The sequence below is a fragment of the Xenia sp. Carnegie-2017 genome, unplaced genomic scaffold (genome assembly GCF_021976095.1).
Source record: "Xenia sp. Carnegie-2017 unplaced genomic scaffold, XeniaSp_v1 HiC_scaffold_13, whole genome shotgun sequence".
Classification (NCBI taxonomy): Eukaryota; Metazoa; Cnidaria; class Anthozoa; order Malacalcyonacea; family Xeniidae; genus Xenia; species Xenia sp. Carnegie-2017.
In genome coordinates, this window is record NW_025813436.1 from 2,851,795 (window position 1) to 2,871,698 (window position 19,904).

General features: G+C 35.8%; 2 protein-coding genes across 5 annotated transcripts in view; one reads left to right on the top strand and one right to left on the bottom strand.

The window, feature by feature from the left end:
- Positions 1-1,400: 1,400 nt before the first annotated feature.
- On the bottom strand, positions 1,401-8,085 carry LOC124456338. The gene is made up of 8 exons (XM_047006813.1): positions 8,025-8,085; positions 7,467-7,703; positions 6,727-6,967; positions 6,159-6,244; positions 3,551-3,679; positions 2,224-3,061; positions 1,781-1,964; positions 1,401-1,580 (listed from the first exon to the last, which is right to left on the bottom strand). The coding sequence occupies exons 1-7, from the start codon at positions 8,083-8,085 to the stop codon at positions 1,946-1,948; spliced, it is 1,611 nt and encodes a 536-aa protein (XP_046862769.1). The 3' UTR covers positions 1,401-1,580; positions 1,781-1,945.
- Positions 8,086-11,278: 3,193 nt separating this feature from the next.
- LOC124451412 (zinc finger RNA-binding protein-like) overlaps positions 11,279-19,904 on the top strand; it is a 36,090-nt gene continuing 27,464 nt past the window's right edge. For all 4 annotated transcript variants that reach the window (XR_006950457.1, XM_047002039.1, XM_047002019.1 and 1 more), the window contains exons 1-4: positions 11,279-12,220; positions 14,015-14,179; positions 18,055-18,364; positions 19,731-19,870. Coding sequence is in view for 3 of the 4 variants with exons in the window: in XM_047002039.1 (XP_046857995.1) it covers positions 11,315-12,220; positions 14,015-14,179; positions 18,055-18,364; positions 19,731-19,870 (1,521 nt within the window). In the remaining variant the exon portion in view is untranslated. The remainder of the gene's footprint in view (positions 12,221-14,014; positions 14,180-18,054; positions 18,365-19,730; positions 19,871-19,904) is intronic.

Sequence of the window (19,904 nt, forward strand, 5' to 3'; positions counted from 1 at the left end):
ACTCATATTCAAAGTTTTTAAAAAATCATCACTGCATGCATGCATCTATGATACAAATCAGATTATAAACATACATATATGAATACGACCCCCCTCCGCTCTAATTGTCGATTATCGTCGTGGCAATATTAACTTGAAAAGCCAAACATCATGCAAGCATCTCATATTTTGTTTTGAATTATCGGAATACGAAAAGAAAATAGAAGTTTCATTTGAAATAATTGTTGGACAATGTTTTCATTAAACACTTTTGTTGCATTACTTCATGTAAAAATATTGTTATGTCGCATCATGGTAGTTTTTCTTTAGGACCACATGTAAACCATCGTTTGTTCTCACATTTTGTAAGAGCTATCGATATTCTTATTAAAATTTTATATAAAACCAAATAGTGTTAACAATAATAAACAGAGAATTTTTTGCGGTAACAAATTTATATATTGACTGAAAAAGCGCATTAACAATTGTGACCTGAAACCAAAAAAAACAACAAGAGAAACTCAAGCCGGAGAAAATCGGGAAAATTTTAAGATCAAACCAAGAGAAAATCATGCAAGAGTTCTGAAGAAACTGTTTTAGAATAAGAGCACCAACCCGAAAGTTCTGAAATGAATTGTTTAGGAGGTTTAGCACACCACGCATTTCAACAGACAGGCTATCTGTTACTGTGGGATATTTAAGGTAGGTCAAAATAAATTATAGAAGCTCGTTTTGAAATTCAAAATACTTTTTTAATTAGCAACGCTGCAGGCTAAAAATTTTCTAAAGAATATTTAAGACTAAAACACTCCCAAATTGATTTGTCCAAAGTATTTTAAAATGGAAATATGTTTTCAGTAATGTATTCTGAACGCTGGATATGCCACTGATCTGTTCAAGTCGAATCAACTTGTATTTATATCTATTGTTTTAATGAGGACTCCCCCAGCGTGCGAGGATGAGTCATCTTCAAAATAAAGCCAATTTGCGAACGAACTGCTTCTGTCGACAAAAGACTGAATCATTAAGCTTGATTAATAGCGCCTGAATTGTATTTAGAGAGAAAGCCGACTTACAATTTGCGTATCATCATAAAATTTCGCATAAGGCATGCAAATGCAGTCCAAGGGATATTTCAAAACTTTTACATTTGTAGAGCATTACCTTAAAGGTTACTGTAGCAAGAGCCGTGTGCCAGAGGGTCCAGAAATACCCTCGTAAATGTTATTTTATTTCATGACTGTAACACCTATTGTAGCCTTCCTCTTAACTATCTAAGTAGAGAAAAGGTCGAGACACATTTTGTAGAAATCAATGCATGATTTTGAAAAATTCTGTGCGGAACAATGAACTCTGAGCTCGAACTACAACTCTATAATTCCCACATTGAAAGAAATTCACCGTAAAGTTCGTCACCTCTTTGGCATTTTTGAAACGAAAACTTTATTAAAATCAATGCAAACTTTGCTATTTGTATTTTAAAGAGTATTTAACTCGTTTTCTAAGACAGAATTCCAATTGCAATAATCATGCAATGAACAGTTAATTAAAATTAAACAAAAACAAGTAATCTAAAGCATCAACTTGAGCTCTTCATCAACCTTGAAGAAAAAAAATAGATAATTGTATGTTTTTTAGATTCTCAAATTGATATTCCTTGACCCTTCACCTTATTGCCGGCAGAAATACTCATTTGTGTTGGTGGACTTAAGTCGCGAGGTTAAGAACAGTATAGCTCAAAAACATGCAATAATGGATTCAATACTTAAAAAATCATTAACAATGCAAAGTAACTGTTTACCTGGAGATTGAGCAGTAACGGATGTTTCGTGACTATCTTGGTTGCAAAGCTTTTCTCAACTTTCGCAGTTGACGAACCTCTGAGGAAGATATTTTGAACAACTTTATGGCAGCTGATGACAATCGTGGAACACGTGGTCTTTTTACTTTAGTGAAGCGCCTACGCCTAGAGAACCTCCATCCAACTGTCAACAAAAAATGAAGCATGAGGACAAATTCAAATGTTTCAACAATTTACGCAGTAATGGTGTAAAAGAACAGCTTAGAGTTTGTCATTCTTGAATATAAATTAAATTGCTAAAGGTATTTCAGCACAATTCTTAACAATTCATCATTTAAAAGATAAGTTCTCAGGGATAATAAAGGTATGAAAAGTAATCTTTGCACGACCTTAATTGTTGTGGTTTGAAATAGAAGTTCACACTTTGTAATTAGTATATCTACCTCTGATATTTCTGAACACCTGTTTTTTTTTTGTATTTTACGCATACGCAATCAGGCTGTTTGCTTAAATCAGTTAAATCTCTCGGGCGATGAGAAGTCTGCGACATCAACGAATTTTGTAGTTGAAAATATGAGTGAAACTTGAACGAGCTTCCTTTATTCTGCCAATCCCACCAGAGTTTATCGACAAAGCCATGATGAAGGAAGAATTCTGGAGCAAACGCTGAATTATTTGAGCACATTGTTCCACCTATATTGCAATGGACACTGTCGTGAAAAAATCTACGGAGAGACATTTCAAAATTGTGAAACTGAATTGAGGGTCTTTTCAATAGTTCCTTTACCGCCGCTGCATTGGGTACCCTACCACGAAATCGCCTCTTGAGACATCTATCATTTTCACCAGAGCTCAATGGTAGAGACCATTGACTGTCCCTAAATGGCCCTGTTTTAACGCAGTTCGTCGATGGTGATCCATCATCTCCCAATCCAGCGCTGCTCGCACTCCACACAGAGCTGGAAAACGGTCTCCCAGCCTCTTGGCTCCAGTCCCAATACGGCACGGTCACGCGACAATCTATTTCTCTCAAAAGATTCTCGTATTGTAAAATAAACCAACGATGCCAAGGAAGAAAGAATTGCTTCCGGTGAATATTATACCCAGAGAAGATGGTTCTGTGAATAGTTAGAAGGCGCTCGTACTTTCTTTTGTATTTAGAGATGGTCGATGCTGTTTTAACTGTTGTTATATAGCGAATACGCTCAACGTTTGTCAGGTCGTTAAACTCCTTTCGAATTCGACAATTATCTTTTCCATATTTACATTTGGTGGACAGACCTTGAGAGAAGAAATATTGGTGAGATAGATAATTCGTGCTGACGAAAATGTGAAAAACATGCGTGAAAATTTGTCTGTGTAAGTATGAGTCACTTTCAAAGTATAAGTACTTTGTGTCGGTGTCCTTCTCCGATCAGTTATGTGCCATGTGGAGCACAATTAACATATATGCATCAAATTAGACAAAAGCATAGATAAATGTTGATTGTTGTAACAGTTTGATGAATTTTATGGAAAATGACATTTTTGTTTAACTCTAGACTATTAGCTATATAGTTCATTTCTCAAATACATACTTTAAAACTTCCAAAGTTTTTGTCAGTTGAAACGCTTGTAAGGCCTTGTCCATAATGTATAAATGAAGTAATGTAGCAAAAAATGTTTGTTTATATCTCTTTTTTGTTCTTTAGTTTTGAAACATAAATGTGCTACGCTAACTTTCCTATACATGATCTCAAGATTGCAAATTACAACAAAGCGACTACACACCTTTCTTTAATTTCCTAATTACAGTACTCAATGTAGAATATCCATTTGTGACGTAATAAACGAAGTCTGGTTTTGATGCAATGGAATTGAGTTCAGTTTTAGAGATGCTTGTCGTGACCAGGGGCGGATCTAGGATTTTTCAAACATCAGTCATAAAACGTCGAAGGCGCTCCGCACCTGGGGGTCTGAGGCATTCTCCCCTAAGAAATTTTGAATTTCAGAGCCTTGAAAATGCCATTTTCAGAGTTTTAGAGCAATACAAAATGTATTTGTGGGCATCGTTTTTGCGTAAAAACAAAACATTTTGCTTACGTTTTTTTCAAAAAAAAAAAATGAAGTGAACAATACTTGAATGTTTTGCCAAATATTTAGGCTCATTATCATGCCAAATATATGGCTCATTAGCATGTGTAGGAACGTAAAATTTATTTTACAATAATGCTATTCAAAAACAGATATAGTCTTTAAAAATTTCTACCAAGTTGTTAGGCATAGACCCCCCTAGAGACCCCCATTCAAACCTCTATGTAATGAGTTTAGTTAAGTTAGAAATTTGGTATTACAAGTGACAGTTCATAGATATAGAAAAGCTCAGACTTCAAACCATGCAAGTTTATTGTAACCCTTTACCCATCTCCACATCAGTGCCAGCAAATTCACCTTTTGAGAAAAAACTCAAAATTTTTTTCTGCCAAAGGTTAAGCAAAAATTATCAGAGTGAAAATTTGCAGTTAAGGACAGCTTAATGCCATAAATGTTTATTAGGCATTTCACTAGACTATTATCTCCTGTAAGTATATGCAAGGTGTGCTATATAGCAATCACTAGTAGCATTGTATTTGCAAATACAAACAGAATGTAACCAACATGTCTTTAATTATATAATTACATGAATGTTAAAATTGGTTCATGTGTCATGCTTACTGGTTATGATAAATATCTTTTCATATGATCAAAGCTTGTTTAAATGTAAATCAGAAATAATTTAGTTTAGAAATTATAATGATCATCAGAAAAATTACCTAGTGATCATGAAAAATACTTTGCTGTTTTGCCAAATTTCAAGGTTTACCTGCATACATAGAAAGGCATTTTTACTTTATAGAAAATGCTTTTCATACATCAATAGCCCTTTGGAATTTATGGCAAACAATCTGGTATGAGCCGTAGATTGACAGACCTTTACATCTCTACATGAGGTGTTCAGTTAGAAAAGGGGACAATATGTGACAACATTCCATGTATGTGAAATACTAAGGTTTAATACCATTCCAGTCAAATTGTCAAAATAAAAAGCTTCATGGATCAGAAGACTCAAAATCACAGGTTATAGTAAACAGCTTCTCATGTAATCAATGTTAGTTTTCTCAAATCTTAAACAATATGTAGTATAACTGTCCAATGATTGAATGATCAATGATCATAAACAGAAAAACCCCAAACATTTGTTTATGATAAAGTAAATAATAGTATGGCGCCTTATGGCTACAGATTTATTGTCCATTGAAATATATTTGCAGGAATGTAGGATTTCGCTGCCGTATAACGGCCACGATTCCCCAAGCACTAAAGAAATCATAGCTAAAAGTCCTTCGTCAACAACAATTTTAGAAGAATCGATCTGCTTACCATACGCCATATTGACATAAATCGCATCACACACTCGCATAATTGACTTTGATATATTACATTCATGCATACACTTCACTTGTCCTTTACTTACGATTTTGGATGTAAATTTCTGCTGATAAAACTCAAAACAATGTTGGCTTTCTTTTGAACATCAATGACTGAAATGTCGCTCGCGAGATCGTCGTTGCCAAGCATTTAAAATTTATCCATAAAATTCCACTCTCTTGAAAAAATTCACATTTTGGACAGCAGCATTCATGTCAATATATGAATTTGTAAAAGATTTCCATAAATTCCATCTGATTGTAGTTTAGTTTCTATCATGCTTATAAAAATTACTATAAAACGATCAAACATTCAATTCAGACAGTGAGCTTGACTATGTTAGTTCAGTTGGCTATCAGTCGAAATCCGTCAAACCAATCACAATAAAGCAAAAATTCAAATGAACCAATTGTAAGATAGCAATTGGACTCCCTTATACGTCCGGCCACCCTTATTATCAGTCGAGACCATTCCAGACTGTCCACTGATCTGGCTATTGACCAATAAAATAAGCGTTTTTGACGTTCATAGACTCCTTTATCCGTCGAACCAGTCAAGCCACCCCGCTTATCAGTCGGTTATTCCAGGTCAATTAAAATTCAACTGATCTGGTTACCAACGAGATATTCATTGGATAAGTCATTAGTTTTCAATAATAAATAATGCGGGATTTTTATCACGAAGTAAATGCGATAAGAAAATAAGAATAATTAATGAATTTTTAATTAATATGAATAGGTAATTTTTGAATTTCAAACATCAGTCGCGCGACGGATTTGACATACTCTAGATCCGCCCCTGGTCGTGACGCCCATAATGTGCACTTGAACACCACGTGCTTTTAATTTAGCAGCAGGAATTGATGGATTTCGCGGGCTTCCTGTGTTTGAATAGCCATCTGTCAGGAAAAATACCACCTTCTTGGCGTTACTTCTGGCACCAGTAGAATGACTCATTATCAAATTGTTTAGAACGTAATGAAGTGCAGGTCCGGTTGCAGTGAGGCCTCCAGTGTATCTGTAGATGGGTAAAAATATCAAATTGTTTGAAACAGAGTTTTTGAGAAGTTTAGGAAAAACACACAAGCCCATAAACAGTGAGAGCATTTTGCTTTTCAACCTTATGCTGTATACTTTATAAATTACTGTCTACATGCAGTTAGCTGTTTCTTAGTTCCCACAAGTCAGAAAATCCAAGTAACTGAAATGTGGTGATGTATTCGCATTGTTAGTTAGACATGCGTCACAACAAAAAATTTCAATGGAGTGACTTTACAGCTTGCTCCATATACTGTGACACTTGTAGCAATAATTTTCATTTATGCAAGTATTATAGTTTTAATCTTTATTGAAATGAATTGTGACTATGGATTATATAACATTTGAATGTATGGGTATGAGCCCTGTTCTCCGTCTCTCTTTATAGAATATCACGCAGTGCTTGCTCTTCATTTTTCTTAATTAAGGTATGTTCTGAGAAACACTTTTCTAAAACCATACCGAATGTTTTTAATCCCATTTCTTAAACATTCCTTGTTAGGATATTTGTTAAAATCGAACTCCAGTTTAACGTTACTTGCAAATGTGACGATGGCGACCAAAGTTTTAGATCGAGAAATATCAAAGTACTCGATAAGTTGTTTGATAAACGTTTTCTGTAAGTTAAAATGGTGTCGACCAACACTTCCCGATCTATCCATAACAAAGACCATATCCTTGCGAGGGTTGAAATTTGATGAAGCTAATAAAAAATATACATGTCATAACACTGTGAAAACCGATTGGTTAAAGTAACCATTAGATTGGTTAAAAGAACCATCAAAATATTGATTAAAGTGGTCTGATGCTTCTGAGGTAACCAATTTTTATGGTTATTTTCAACCAATCAGTTTTTACAGTGAATAAGATCCGAACGTTATTTACGTTTTCTTAAGTCAAGAACTCAAGAGAAGCACATGTGTTGAGCTGTAAAATACTGACAGCATAACGATGTTTTCTAATAAAGAATTCAATTGTTCACAAACAGATGGTGGATTTTGAGATGCAAGTAAATCAACTAAACTTTTTTTTGATTTTTAGCGCACAGACGTTTTTGAAGATAAGACCTCAATTACACAACTACTCAGTTTTCAATAGATTTTTCACATTAAAACACGACACTGTTATGATCTTAACAATATGCAGTTTTGTGAAGGTCATACTTGTCAGAGGTAAATAAGCCTAATTTGCATTAAGTGTACCTGTTCTTCTTGACACACGACTGAAACGTCGTCGTCTAGAACTCCAGAACCAAGAACGTGATCTTCTTCTTCTAGAAACGCTTATTTTAGCGTTTGGTTTTGCAAGACTTATGAAGGAGTGTTTCAGGCTCTTATAGATTCCCACAGCACTGCTTGGTGCTCTCTTAGATATTTCATCGCGAAAGTCCATAAACGAAAAATCGTCTTCCAGTTTGCCTTCATCATCAATAGCATTATCTATAATTTATAAAATATGCAGCAGTTTGTTTTCATTTGAAAGCAAATCACTTTTGTTAATGGTTGGTTCAAGATAATATGTATATATATATACATATAGAAAGTGTGTGAAATAAAACGGAACAGTTCGAAAAATGTCGCTCAAGTTCTTGGCGCGCAAGATTTTCAAAAACTTTTGCTGAAAATAGCTAGTCGGATTACCAATTCTTGATAAGGCAGTAAAATATTTGCAAATAAAACATTTTTTTAAATAAAAATTTTGTTACCGAAAACACAACACATTTGGAAGGCTTTTGAAATGATTCCGTGTTTTATAAATACGCAAAACTGTTCCGTAACTGTACCTTACTCCTAAATCCTGAATCTTATCTGTATGGGTCATCGTTAACAGAAAAAAATGTTGGAATGAATGAAACTGTTAACTGCAAAGTTTAGACTCATAAACTCTTCGTCAAAAAAGACTATTGCGAAAACGCCCAAAAACGTTTGCAGACACCAAGCGATACTTTAAATAGGTCATGAAAAACTAGTCTGTTATACGCTCGACGTTCTGCTTTTCTGAAGATAACATCCAGATTAGCTAGAATTGCATTTCTAATAGAATGTGAACAAGAAAGAGAAATTCAAAAACGTCACACGAAGGAAAATGAATTTGTTGCAAGCAAATTATAGAACGATATGAACGCCCTGAATTAAATTAAATTAAATTAAATCAAAGTCTGTATTGAGTAGTTCTAAAAGAAGACTTTTAATTAAAATGGACAAAATCAGAACTTTACTTATTGTCTCTATAAATTATGATCATTAAATGACATACACTTGTTAATGCACACCTTTAAAAGAAATCACACGTCCACTAAAGACAAACAGAATATATAAAACTAATGGAGCTTTGTTTATAAAGCTATACTCCATCTTGTCAACCGAAAAGTCAAACACTTCTGATTTGATTTAGTGGAAAACATGTCTTTTACTTTAGCGCGAGCTTTAGCTTCCTTCAGCAGGTCAAAGCAATGTTTACCAAATATGGCATTTATGGGCTGTCGTTGATAAAGCATGTGAATAAAGAAGTCTTTATAATTCTAGAGCCCCAATTACATTTGCTCGCATATAGTCTTGATCATCATTATTGCAAATTGGACCTTACTTAAATAATTTATCAACGCGTTGTGGATAATCATGACAACATACAATACAAAACTTCATTCATGGTTTCTTTGAAAGAAATAATTCCGTGATCCCCATAAAAAAGTTTTAAATAGCAGATTCGTAGTAGTTGACAGGATATCATGTGCCGCAGCATGCTTTCGAAATTCGAACAGAATAATATAAAATGGTATTAATAGAACTGACCTGTTCATATGCATAATGCCATGTCATCTTAAATGCAGTAGCTTAATTTGAAACAACACATTCAGACTTGCATGACTTGAAATAGTTTCGGAAATTCTACACAATATTTGTAACATCAATTTCAAGATTACCGGTTAATATCAATTTACAATACTCAGCAGATAGGCAAATGTAACATCTCATCGAGGGAAGCAAAAAAGCAGAAGCAGTTTTGCTTTCCAACTTTTGTCACAGTCTCCAGATACTTGTCTAATAGTTACTAGTTGGAAAATCGTAACAAGGCTTTCAAGTTTTCAATCATCATTGCAATTTTAACTAAAATACGTTCGCTTTTCAAATTTAGCGTTTTGTTTCGCATTTCATTTTTATTTTTAATCGAATTTTACTTCCACCATAACTTATTCACTTATTTTATGGAATTTTGAAGATTTGTTGAAAATGCTCATTGAGTTTAGCGTGATCAAACTTAAACATTACAGAGGAGACATATACTCACACATAAAATTAATGATAATTATGCAGTTTATATATGATCGTTCAAACAGGAAGATGTAGCTTGTGCAGACAACCTTCATCGTCCTCTATAATGGCTTTCTTGAGCAAGCAAGAAATCAGAAATGCATTAAAAAATGCAATATTTTCGATACCAATGTCTCATATGCTCGTGTATTTGGCAAATCCCAACAACTAATAATTAATAAACGTTTTTGATATTTTACATACTCGACAGTTGCCAAATGACCGGTTCAAGATTTCATCATCTATTTCTGAGAATCGGTGAAGTGCGTTAAACGTAAAAATATTTCCTAATGAGTACGACAGAAGAAGTTATTATAATTGCAAACGTTATTCAACATGACGCTTTTTCAAAATTTGACTTGTCGAAATAGATTATTTTTAAGTCGTGCAATTTCGAATAATACCATTTCATTGGACGAAGCTATTGCAATTCATAAACACCATTTAATATTTGGCTAATTTAGTTATTCCATTTTTGAGAGACCGCTGATGCAATTTTCATTTCTATTTAGCAAATACGCATGTGTTTGGCAAAGTGTAAAAGTATAAAATCCGTTTTAACAAATACTTACATTGGACAAGTATGGATTTTTAACAGTGTTTCATGTCTCACTTATCTTCCACTTTCATTTTTTAGCTGATGTTAGATTGATCAATTATAGCACGTTTAGACTGATTGGCGGAGTACGATACCCTGGTTCGGGCAAAAATCTGCAGGCCCTTTACACTACGTAGTATCCACTAGCTTTGTCTATTTATAATTTCATGTTTTTCTTTGTAAACAAGTTTTGAAACCACGTGCTGAATACGTGCCTCCCTGTACACGTTACTCATGTGTCGTCGTTCACATTGGTGCCCTTTCCCAAGCACTGTACTTGCGTACTGCCTGACCTGGGCACTTATACATGGGCATCATTAAAATGTTGTGTTCACATTGGTGCCCGTTCCTGAGCACCGTGCCAGGGTACTCAGTCTGAACGCACTATAATAAACTTTACAAACGAAATCAAACAAATTTTGTATATTGAACGATTCCTGATAAAACTGTTAAAAAATAACTTTGCTAACAACAATGCGATTCTGCGACCTTCTTTTGCCTCCTCACTTTTCAAACCTCTCCGCGGCCCTTGCGATGTAAAGCAATTTCTTTGAAAATTCTGTCAACGCAATAAACACTTCTTTCTTACTTGTATTGCCGATAAAATTATTGGTGATGAGCCTCGCTTCCCCCTGGAGTTAAAGCTTTTGTGGAATAACATTACCATATTTGTTACAACAACATGTTTTTTCTCGACTAGTATATCTTCCTTCAGCACAGAAATAAAAGAGCGTCGGTGTAATTGCATTCCCCACGAGAACACTGAACAAGCGAAATTTATCAAATATATAGTCTATGTTGTGCTAAGTGTTTGTCGAGGTTACTAGAACCTCATTTCTTGCATTTGGTGTTTCTGAAATATCAAATTAAATCAATCTACTTCAGAATAGACATTGAGCCAGTGCTTAAAAGTTTTAAGTGACGGCATTCGTTTTGTTATGTTTTTAAATGACGATTCAGGGATTTTACACTTTCGCATCGACAGTTGTAGAAAGGAAACATTTTTATCTTTTCAAGATATGCTGAAAATCAGTGTACGACTTCGGGAAAGTCCGTGCAGAAACGTTATTAGCCGTGTCTGTATCCCACAATCCTGAGTAAGCACGTGGCGGCCACAGCGACATTTAGAGAAGAAGCAAATATGGCTGCTAACAGTAATTATTACGGTTATTCAACGGGCGTTCAAAGCTCCCAAGTTTACGGGGGTGCAATGCAGAACCCCCAAATGGCTGCCACGGCATATAATGCACAAAATACATCCGCTTACGGTGTGCAGTCGGCGACTCCAAGCGTGTACGGAACAGCTACACAACAGCGAGTAGCGATGACGGCCCAAGCACCTTACACGCCGACGGCTGCCTCGAGCTACCAGGCGGCAGGAATGTCGGGCAGTTCTTATGGCTATACGGCCAGAGCACAAGATACGACTGGGCAAAGCTATCAGACGAACACTCCAAGCGCTTATGCTAGTGCCACATCGTATTATGGCGCTCGAGACAATTCACAAACATCTAACGCTTCGGCTTACGATGCATCGAAGACGACCAACTATTACGGGCAACAACAACCACAACAGCAACATACGGCAGCCAATCAGGGCTACGGATATGGAGCAGGGGCGCCTAAGGCCATGTATTCCGGTTACTCTGCGACACCAAACAATCCAGTTATCCAAATGGCTAATCATAATGTGCAGAAACCTAATAATGTACCAACAGCTAATGTCTCATATCCCAACTACAAACCTCAGAGCAACACAAACTATACTCAGAATGCTGCTAGTGGTTACAACTCGCATTCTAACTGGTCCAATCCTGGCAGTGGTTTTCAGCCAACACAAGGCCAGGGTTATGATGCAGCTGTTTATAATGCAGCCTCGTCCTTCTTTCAACAACAGACACAGCCCAGGCAGAAGTGGGGAAGTCAGAAGAGTAACAATCAACATAATCAGAACAAGAGTCATCAACAAAACCGACAGCGAAATCCACCCAGACAACAGCAGATGCATTATTGTGATGTCTGCAAAATTAGTTGCGCTGGTCCTCAGGTATTTCACTTTGATATTTTTGACCACTTTACTGTGCATTTGCTGAGTGAAAAAATTTGTGCTGCATGAAAATTAAGGTGGTTTCCACTATGTAAGCAAACATTTCATTTTCCTTGAATAGCGGAGGGAAGTGGCAGTTAGTTGAGCACTCCTGTCAATGGGCCATTTTGATTAAAAAAAATTCTAATTTAGAGGTCTTCATGTAGAAGAGCAAGTTGTTCTCACTGGTTATGGGTTATGTGCCCTTGCATAACAAAGATGATTGCGATACCAATCATTATTACCATTAGTGTCATGTTACATCACTAAACTGCTGATGTACGTGACTTAAAATTTGTATGTGACTTGATAATGATCGTGATAAATAAGTAAAATTAAATTAATATCACAGAAATCAACATGGCTTTCACCTTGTAATAATGAAGTTTGGCTACTATTTTAAAACCAAACTCTCAAACCTTGTTTCATAATTTTGGCTTGTAGCATTAAAGTATTTCCAAATTACACTTTAAAAAAAATGAGAAGTTGTCATATGATAAACATGCAAAAATCGAAAAAAATGCAAATTGCAGAACATTGCTTTGTAACATTGGTTACCATGGCAATGAATTAAGATAATTGACCAATGACCCAATGTGGAAAACAAGCAGATTAATTGGTTTTGTTGATGATCGTCTCCCTCATTTCTAGTATTTAAACCAGTTCATTTTCATTTCCAAATACAACTTGGAGATGAAACAAATAACTAATTTGATCAGCCAAGCCTGTTTTTAGTTTGCTTGTTAAAAATTCTTTGCACACAATCATCTAAAAATTTGGCACATGCGGGGGGTGGGGTTGAAGACCAGAATGCACATTTATTTCTGTAAAAACCATTGAACTAAAATACATAGAACGCTACCTGTACTAGAAAACCCTAGTAATTTTTTGAAGCCAAATTTTACACCCATTTTACATGTGTAGTTCAATCAATTTTCACTCCAGGAGATAATCTTGAAACACTACATGTCTGAGTGTAATCACGCGTGTCTGGGTGTAAGATTTGGCTTCAGGTTAATTTTGCTTCAGGTAGCATTCCATGTATTTTAGTTTAATGGCAAACACATAAAGACTGTAAATTGCAATGAATCTATTTCAACATGTATATTATATAATCAATATTCATTCAAGTGCTTTTGAAATATTAACAATATCCTTCTCTTGCAATATTCCAAATGATGTTATTACATTATTTTACTCTCCATGTGATATTTTACAGTTTTTCTCATGCCTTCTTTGGCATGTTTCATTTCAACATATCAAATTTGTCAATCTTACCCTAATCAAGCTATGCTTTTTGTGAAGCAGTTTATCTAATTAGCAGTTTGGTAAATCATTGTTGTGCAAATTGCAAAACAGTGAAAACACTCCACAATCATTTATTATAACTGTTTACTTGTTTTGAAAATTGATAGAGTTTGCTTGTAAAAGATACATCAATTGCTAGTTTTACAAACTTTATCAAACTTTTTTATACCACCAGAGAAATGCATGATCACGGACAACCGGTAAAACTCTCGGAACATAGTATAGTTTTGGCACAAAAATGAGACGTTATTAGAATTGAACATATGTAGCAACTTCTAGGATGTATGTATTAGGTTGTGTAGAGGTTAAATAAATGGTAATTCTCATGTAAGTGTCTTTCATGAACTGGAAATGGTTATTTGGAATCCAAAATTTTCGCTATTCCTGACTGTATTGCCTGTGTTTTTATTTCCTGAGTCATTGAACAATAATTTTATTTTTCTCTAGACATACCGGGAACATCTTGAAGGACAGAAACATAAAAAGAAGGAAGCTGCACAAAAGCAAATGGAAGCAGCAGGGCCTGAGGGGTACAAATGCTCTCTTTGTGATGTTATTTGTACAGGAACTGATGCGTTTAATGCTCATCTTAGAGGAGCTAAACATTTAAAGGTGAGTTTGACTTCGAGATGTATAATTAATTTGATTAAATTTTATGTGGAACAGTTGGTAGTTTTTGCAAACTGTCTGATTTTAAAATAATCAAACAATAATAAGAGCACTTAGGGTGACATGTATTGTTGTTATGTACTGGTAGCAACATGTTGTTCATAATGTATTGGTGGCAATGTGTTGGTTGCAATGTGTTGGTCATAATGTGTTGGTTGCAATGTGTTGGTCATAATGTGTTGTTGGCAATGTGTTGGTCATAATGTGTCGGTGGCAATGTGTTGGTTCCAATGTGTTGGTCATAATGTGTTGGTGGCAATATGTTGGTTGCCATGTGTTGGTCATAAAGTGTTGGTTGCAATGTGTTGGTCATAATGTGTTGTTGGCAATCTGTTGGTTGCAATGTGTTGGTCATAATGTGTTGGTTGCAATGTGTTGGTTGCAATGTGTTGGTCATAATGTGTTGGTGGCAATGTGTTGGAGGCAATGTGTTGGTCATAATGTGTTGGTTGCAATGTGTTAGTCATAATGTGTTGTTTGCAATGTGTTGGTCATAATGTGTTGTTGGCAATGTGTTGGTTGCAATGTGTTGGTCATAATGTGTTGGTGGCAATGTGTTGGTCATAATGTGTTGTTTGCAATGTGTTGGTCATAATGTGTCGGTGGCAATGTGTTGGTTGCAATGTGTTGGTCATAATGTGTTGGTGGCATTGTGTTGGTCATAATGTGTTGGTGGCAATGTGTTGGTTGCAATGTGTTGGTCATAATGTGTTGTTGGCAATCTGTTGGTTGCAATGTGTTGGTCATGTGTTGGTTGCAATGTGTTGGTCATAATGTGTTGGTGGCAATCTGTTGGTGGCAATGTGTTGGTCATAATGTGTTGGTGGCAATGTGTTGGTCATAATGTGTTGGTGGCAATGTGTTGGTCATAATGTGTTGTTGGCAATGTGTTGGTCATAATGTGTTGGTTGCAATCTGTTGGTCATAATGTGTTTTTGGCAATCTGTTGGTTGCAATGTGTTGGTCATAATGTGTTGGTTGCAATCTGTTGGTCATAATGTGTTGTTGGCAATGTGTTGGTCATAATGTGTTGGTGGCAATTTGTTGGTTGCAATGTGTTGGTCATAATGTGTTGGTTGCAATGTGTTGGTCATAATGTGTTGGTGGCAATGTGTTGGAGGCAATGTGTTGGTCATAATGTGTTGGTTGCAATGTGTTGGTCATAATGTGTTGTTTGCAATGTGTTGGTCATAATGTGTTGTTGGCAATGTGTTGGTTGCAATGTGTTGGTCATAATGTGTTGGTTGCAATGTGTTGGTCATAATGTGTTGTTGGCAATGTGTTGGTCATAATGTGTCGGTGGCAATGTGTTGGTCATAATGTGTTGGTTGCAATGTGTTGGTCATAATGTGTTGGTCATAATGTGTTGTTGGCAATTTGTTGGTTGCAATGTGTTGGTCATAATGTGTTGGTTGCAATGTGTTGGTCATAATGTGTTGGTGGCAATCTGTTGGTTGCAATGTGTTTGTCATAATGTGTTGGTGGCAATGTGTTGGTCATAATGTGTTGGTGGCAATGTGTTGGTCATAATGTGTTGGTGGCAATGTGTTGGTCATAATGTGTTGGTGGCAATGTGTTGGTTGCACTGTGTTGGTCATAATGTGTTGGTTGCAATGTGTTGGTCATAATGTGTTGGTGGCAATGTGTTTGTCATAATAGGGAGCTTTAGCAAGAGTAGGACTACGACAACGAGTACGAAGTTTGACCGTGTAAGGGAATGGCACGAGAAAGTTTGTTGTCGTTGTCGCTTCGTCAAAATTTAGTTTTAGCTTTAAACAACAGAACGAGCCTTTTTATTGTGTAAAACACCGAAGTTTGCGGAGCAGCTACGGCTCTATTTGTCAATAACTATATCAACAAATCGGTAATACTGGTTTTGCAAGAATATAGGACTCTTTAGACTGAAAAATCTTCACTATTTTAAGTTTTATATACGATTTATTTGTACTATTTTTATTGTTTGTTTACCTTTCACTTTGCGTACGAAATACATGAAAGTTTTGCAGGTCATATTTTCCTTTTTAATGTACATCTGCGCTCAAAAAGGGCTCTAAATTAAAGCCTGGATGCTCGAAAATAGTACTGTAAACTAATTTCTTATAGAATGAAGAAATATACCTACTTTCTTTGCTTAAAAAGACATCGTAGTCGCGACTACGATTTTTTTACCAAACATCGTACTCAGATTGATGACGGCAACGTGTTGTTGTTGTCGCAAGAATGTTTTCGCGCCAAAATGACGTAAATCGTACTCGTAGTCTTTGCTAAAGCTCCCTAATGTATTGGTGGCAACATGTTGGTCATAATGTGTTGGTTGCAATATGTTGGTCATAATGTGTTGGTCATAATGTGTTGGTGGCAATGTGTTGGTCATAATGTGTTGGTTGCAATGTGTTGGTCATAATGTGTTGGTGGCAACATGTTGGTCATAATGTGTTGGTTGCAATATGTTGGTCATAATGTGTTGGTGGCAATGTGTTGGTCATAATGTGTTGGTTGCAATGTGTTGATCATAATGTGTTGGTTGCAATGTGTTGGTCATAATGTGTTGGTGGCAATGTATTGGTAGCAACATGTTGGTCATAATGTGTTGGTTGCAATGTGTTGGTTTCAATAACATTGAAAGTTACTGTGAGGTTGAATTTTTCGCAAATATTGCATGGCTTCATGGAATTATATGTAATCTGGCCAAAAATATGCTGTACGTAGATGCAGTAGCAATATTTTAATTCATTTACCAAAAAGTATTGAATTCAAGTTCAATGCACTTGATGATCAACAAGACTCTCTAGTACTACTATATGTGTACTCAATCAGTGTCAGGGGAATGATTTATTTAGATAATTGAGTTGCTATATATTTGATTTGACGAAAATTGTTCTTCGTTATTGTGGCCTGGAAGTAGGTGTCTTCGCACCGGATGTGACGTAAAATGGAGAGCACATGCATTGAAGATATAGCTTTGAATAAAGCTGTTATAGCAAATTTTCTTAAGAAGCACGTATGAAATATATTGTGAATCTTCTTAGAATAGATTAAACCAACTATAGAAGTTATTTCCCTGAAGTAGGACTTTCAATAAATTAGATAGCTATGAACAATTATGTGTCGTGTTCTATTACTGCTTAACTGTTTGTTGTTGCTCTCTCCCTGACTCCCAGTGATGATGAAACTCGTCTGATTTTTGTCATGATGGTTTATTAAATAACTGATTTAATCTGAGGGAGATTGAGAGACATTCCATGAAGTGGGGCAGAAGAAGCTACTGAGCCCGCTATCTTTTGCAGTATCGGTCCGTATCTTCTGATGAAATTTAAAAGTTTATTTTCTGCAAAGATGAAGAGCAGTTTATTAGGATGTAAAGTGGAGGCTGTTGTGTAGAAAGGAGGTGTGGTGAGGTATAAAAGGATAAAGCGTGATAGTACGGCTCTGATGTGAAAACACATTACAGTAGGAAAGATGTGAAGTACTTTGGAAGTAGGTGACGTGAAATGAAGATGACGTAGGAGGAGGTGGCCATACTTGGTAATTTTTATTACCAGATTCCCTCTGGTGAGCTTAGACTACCCCCACGTGATTAAATAATTGCAACATTTAAAACAGGGGAAGCATTTTGAACGGATCAGGTGACGCATTTTTTTTATATAATCCCACTTAGGTTGCTTATTCATTTTACTTTGGAAAACTCAAATTTTGCTTGACTATTACAACTAACAGTTTGCTTTGCCAAACGAAACAAAGTAACCCGTTGCTCAAATAATTAATTATAGGATTTTGCGCACTGCTGATTCGTGAAAACATTTTGTGTATCATTTCAGACCGTCAAACTCTTGGAGAAACTTGGAAAACCGGTGCCCACTGTCCTGTCAGCGGAAGATCAAGACAAGGAGAAGCAGAAAGAGGGGATTGTGAAGCCACAATCCATAAAAAACTCCTTCCGTGGAAATCAAAGACGTAACAGAAAGACTTCGGCACCCAAAATTACCTTCATTAGTGGTGCACCATTAAACACGTCTGCTAACAAAGTAGAAGAACAAAGTAACGATGCTGTAACCACTGAAGCTTCAGATCAGAAGAAGGAAGATGCGTCTGCTACTCCCGAAGAAGGAAAATATAATAAGTTTGTCGGTTAGTAGTTACTGTTTTCAATTTTTGATTTTCGTATTTACGAAACCTAGAAATTTGATTGGCCGTTATATTTCAGCTCAGGTAGTATCTTGCCAAAATTTAGGAATTGTGGGATCACGACTGAGTCGGCGGATGTATTTGGGAGTTTAACGGGGAACTTGGACGTTTTCTTAGCATTTTTGAAAAATCTTTCTGATTACAGCCATTTGCAATTGACCGTGAGGCGTGCATAAATTAAACGTTCGTTATAGTTTCAAAACTTGACGTTACTAATAGCTATCTTACAGTTGCTAAGACATAACAGACGAAATTTGCGCAATTAAAGCTTCATTAATGAAATCACTGTACGAAGTTTTGGCCTAATAATCTAAATGAGAGTTAGCATTCCTAGGATCAAGTCAAATTATGACGCCATAAATTATGACTGCTCGCAATTGATATCAACGATTTTTCAAAAATGCTCACGTGAGTGAATGGGGCATTTTAAAGAAATCGTAGAAATGAGATGGATTGACAGGTCCGAGTACCTTCCTACGGATTTTGTTGCTTGAGATGTTTTGAAATTTTTTATCGTTATCTGTCTTGGAAGACGTGTAGCCTTTTTTTAGGAATTTCACACAACATACAGCGTATCCCCCAGAAAAACGGAACCCGCACTAATCATCATGTATGCATCAAAATGAAATCTGCATAAGATGATTAAGTCTGCAATAACTATTTGTTCCGCCTGGTGTATTTAGTTATACGTTAGTTTGTCCATGTTCGTTGCAACATAGGGGAAATATAATTACGTTTTTGTTGCTGTTATGACTCTGTTAATGTCGCTTTAATATGACAAAGCTTTTGCTTTAAACATTTGAAACGAGAATCAGTGTATGACAGTACTTTGAACTTATTTTTCTTAACTTTTTTTTGCTTTAGCTACTTTGTCGTTGACATTGTTTGTATTTAAAAGCAAACGACTCTTGCTCAATGCATGTTTAGTTATTTTAGTCATTTATTTTACATTTCAATGTCTTAATGTTGTATTTACTGGCAACTTTAGTCTTCTCCACAATTGCCTTCTGAAATAGACAATCAAGTTCAACGTCAGAAACCTAAGTAAAACGCGAAACGGCAGGCTCGGCAGCCATGTTTTTTCGCCACTCGCTATTTATTGAAAAATCATAGCGAGTAGAGTAGCCAATGAAATTAAAGCACTAGCACTAGAATACTAGTACGGTTCTACTAATTGATGTTGGAGTAGTAGCTACATACTCGGTAAAAAAAAACGATACAGGTCAAAAGGAGGGTGACTGATGTAGTTAACATAAGCTGTAGTTTTTTTGTTGATTATTTTCATAATCATTGTTTTGTTCGTTATCAGGCGAGGACTATGTCGAAGAAGTTCGAAATGATGGCGGTAAAGTCATTGCATTTGAATGTAAACTATGTGAATGTAAATTTAACGATACCCAGGCGAGGGAAGCTCATTTGAAGGGACGTCGACATCAACTAGCATATAAGGTAGAAAGACGTACATTGGCATTTTTTACTTTAT

Bases quoted from the DNA above. Each gene is read 5' to 3' on its own strand.
- LOC124456338 (XM_047006813.1), bottom strand. From the start codon at position 8,085: ATGACCCATACAGATAAGATTCAGGATTTAGGAGTAAGGTACAGTTAC. The intron at 6,968-7,466 runs GTACACTTAATG...ATTTTTTATTAG, and splicing joins TCGTGTGTCAAGAAGAACAG to CTTCATCAAATTTCAACCCT. The intron at 3,680-6,158 runs GTAACGCCAAGA...GAAAAATCCTAG, and splicing joins TCATTCTACTGGTGCCAGAA to ATCCGCCCCTGGTCACGACA.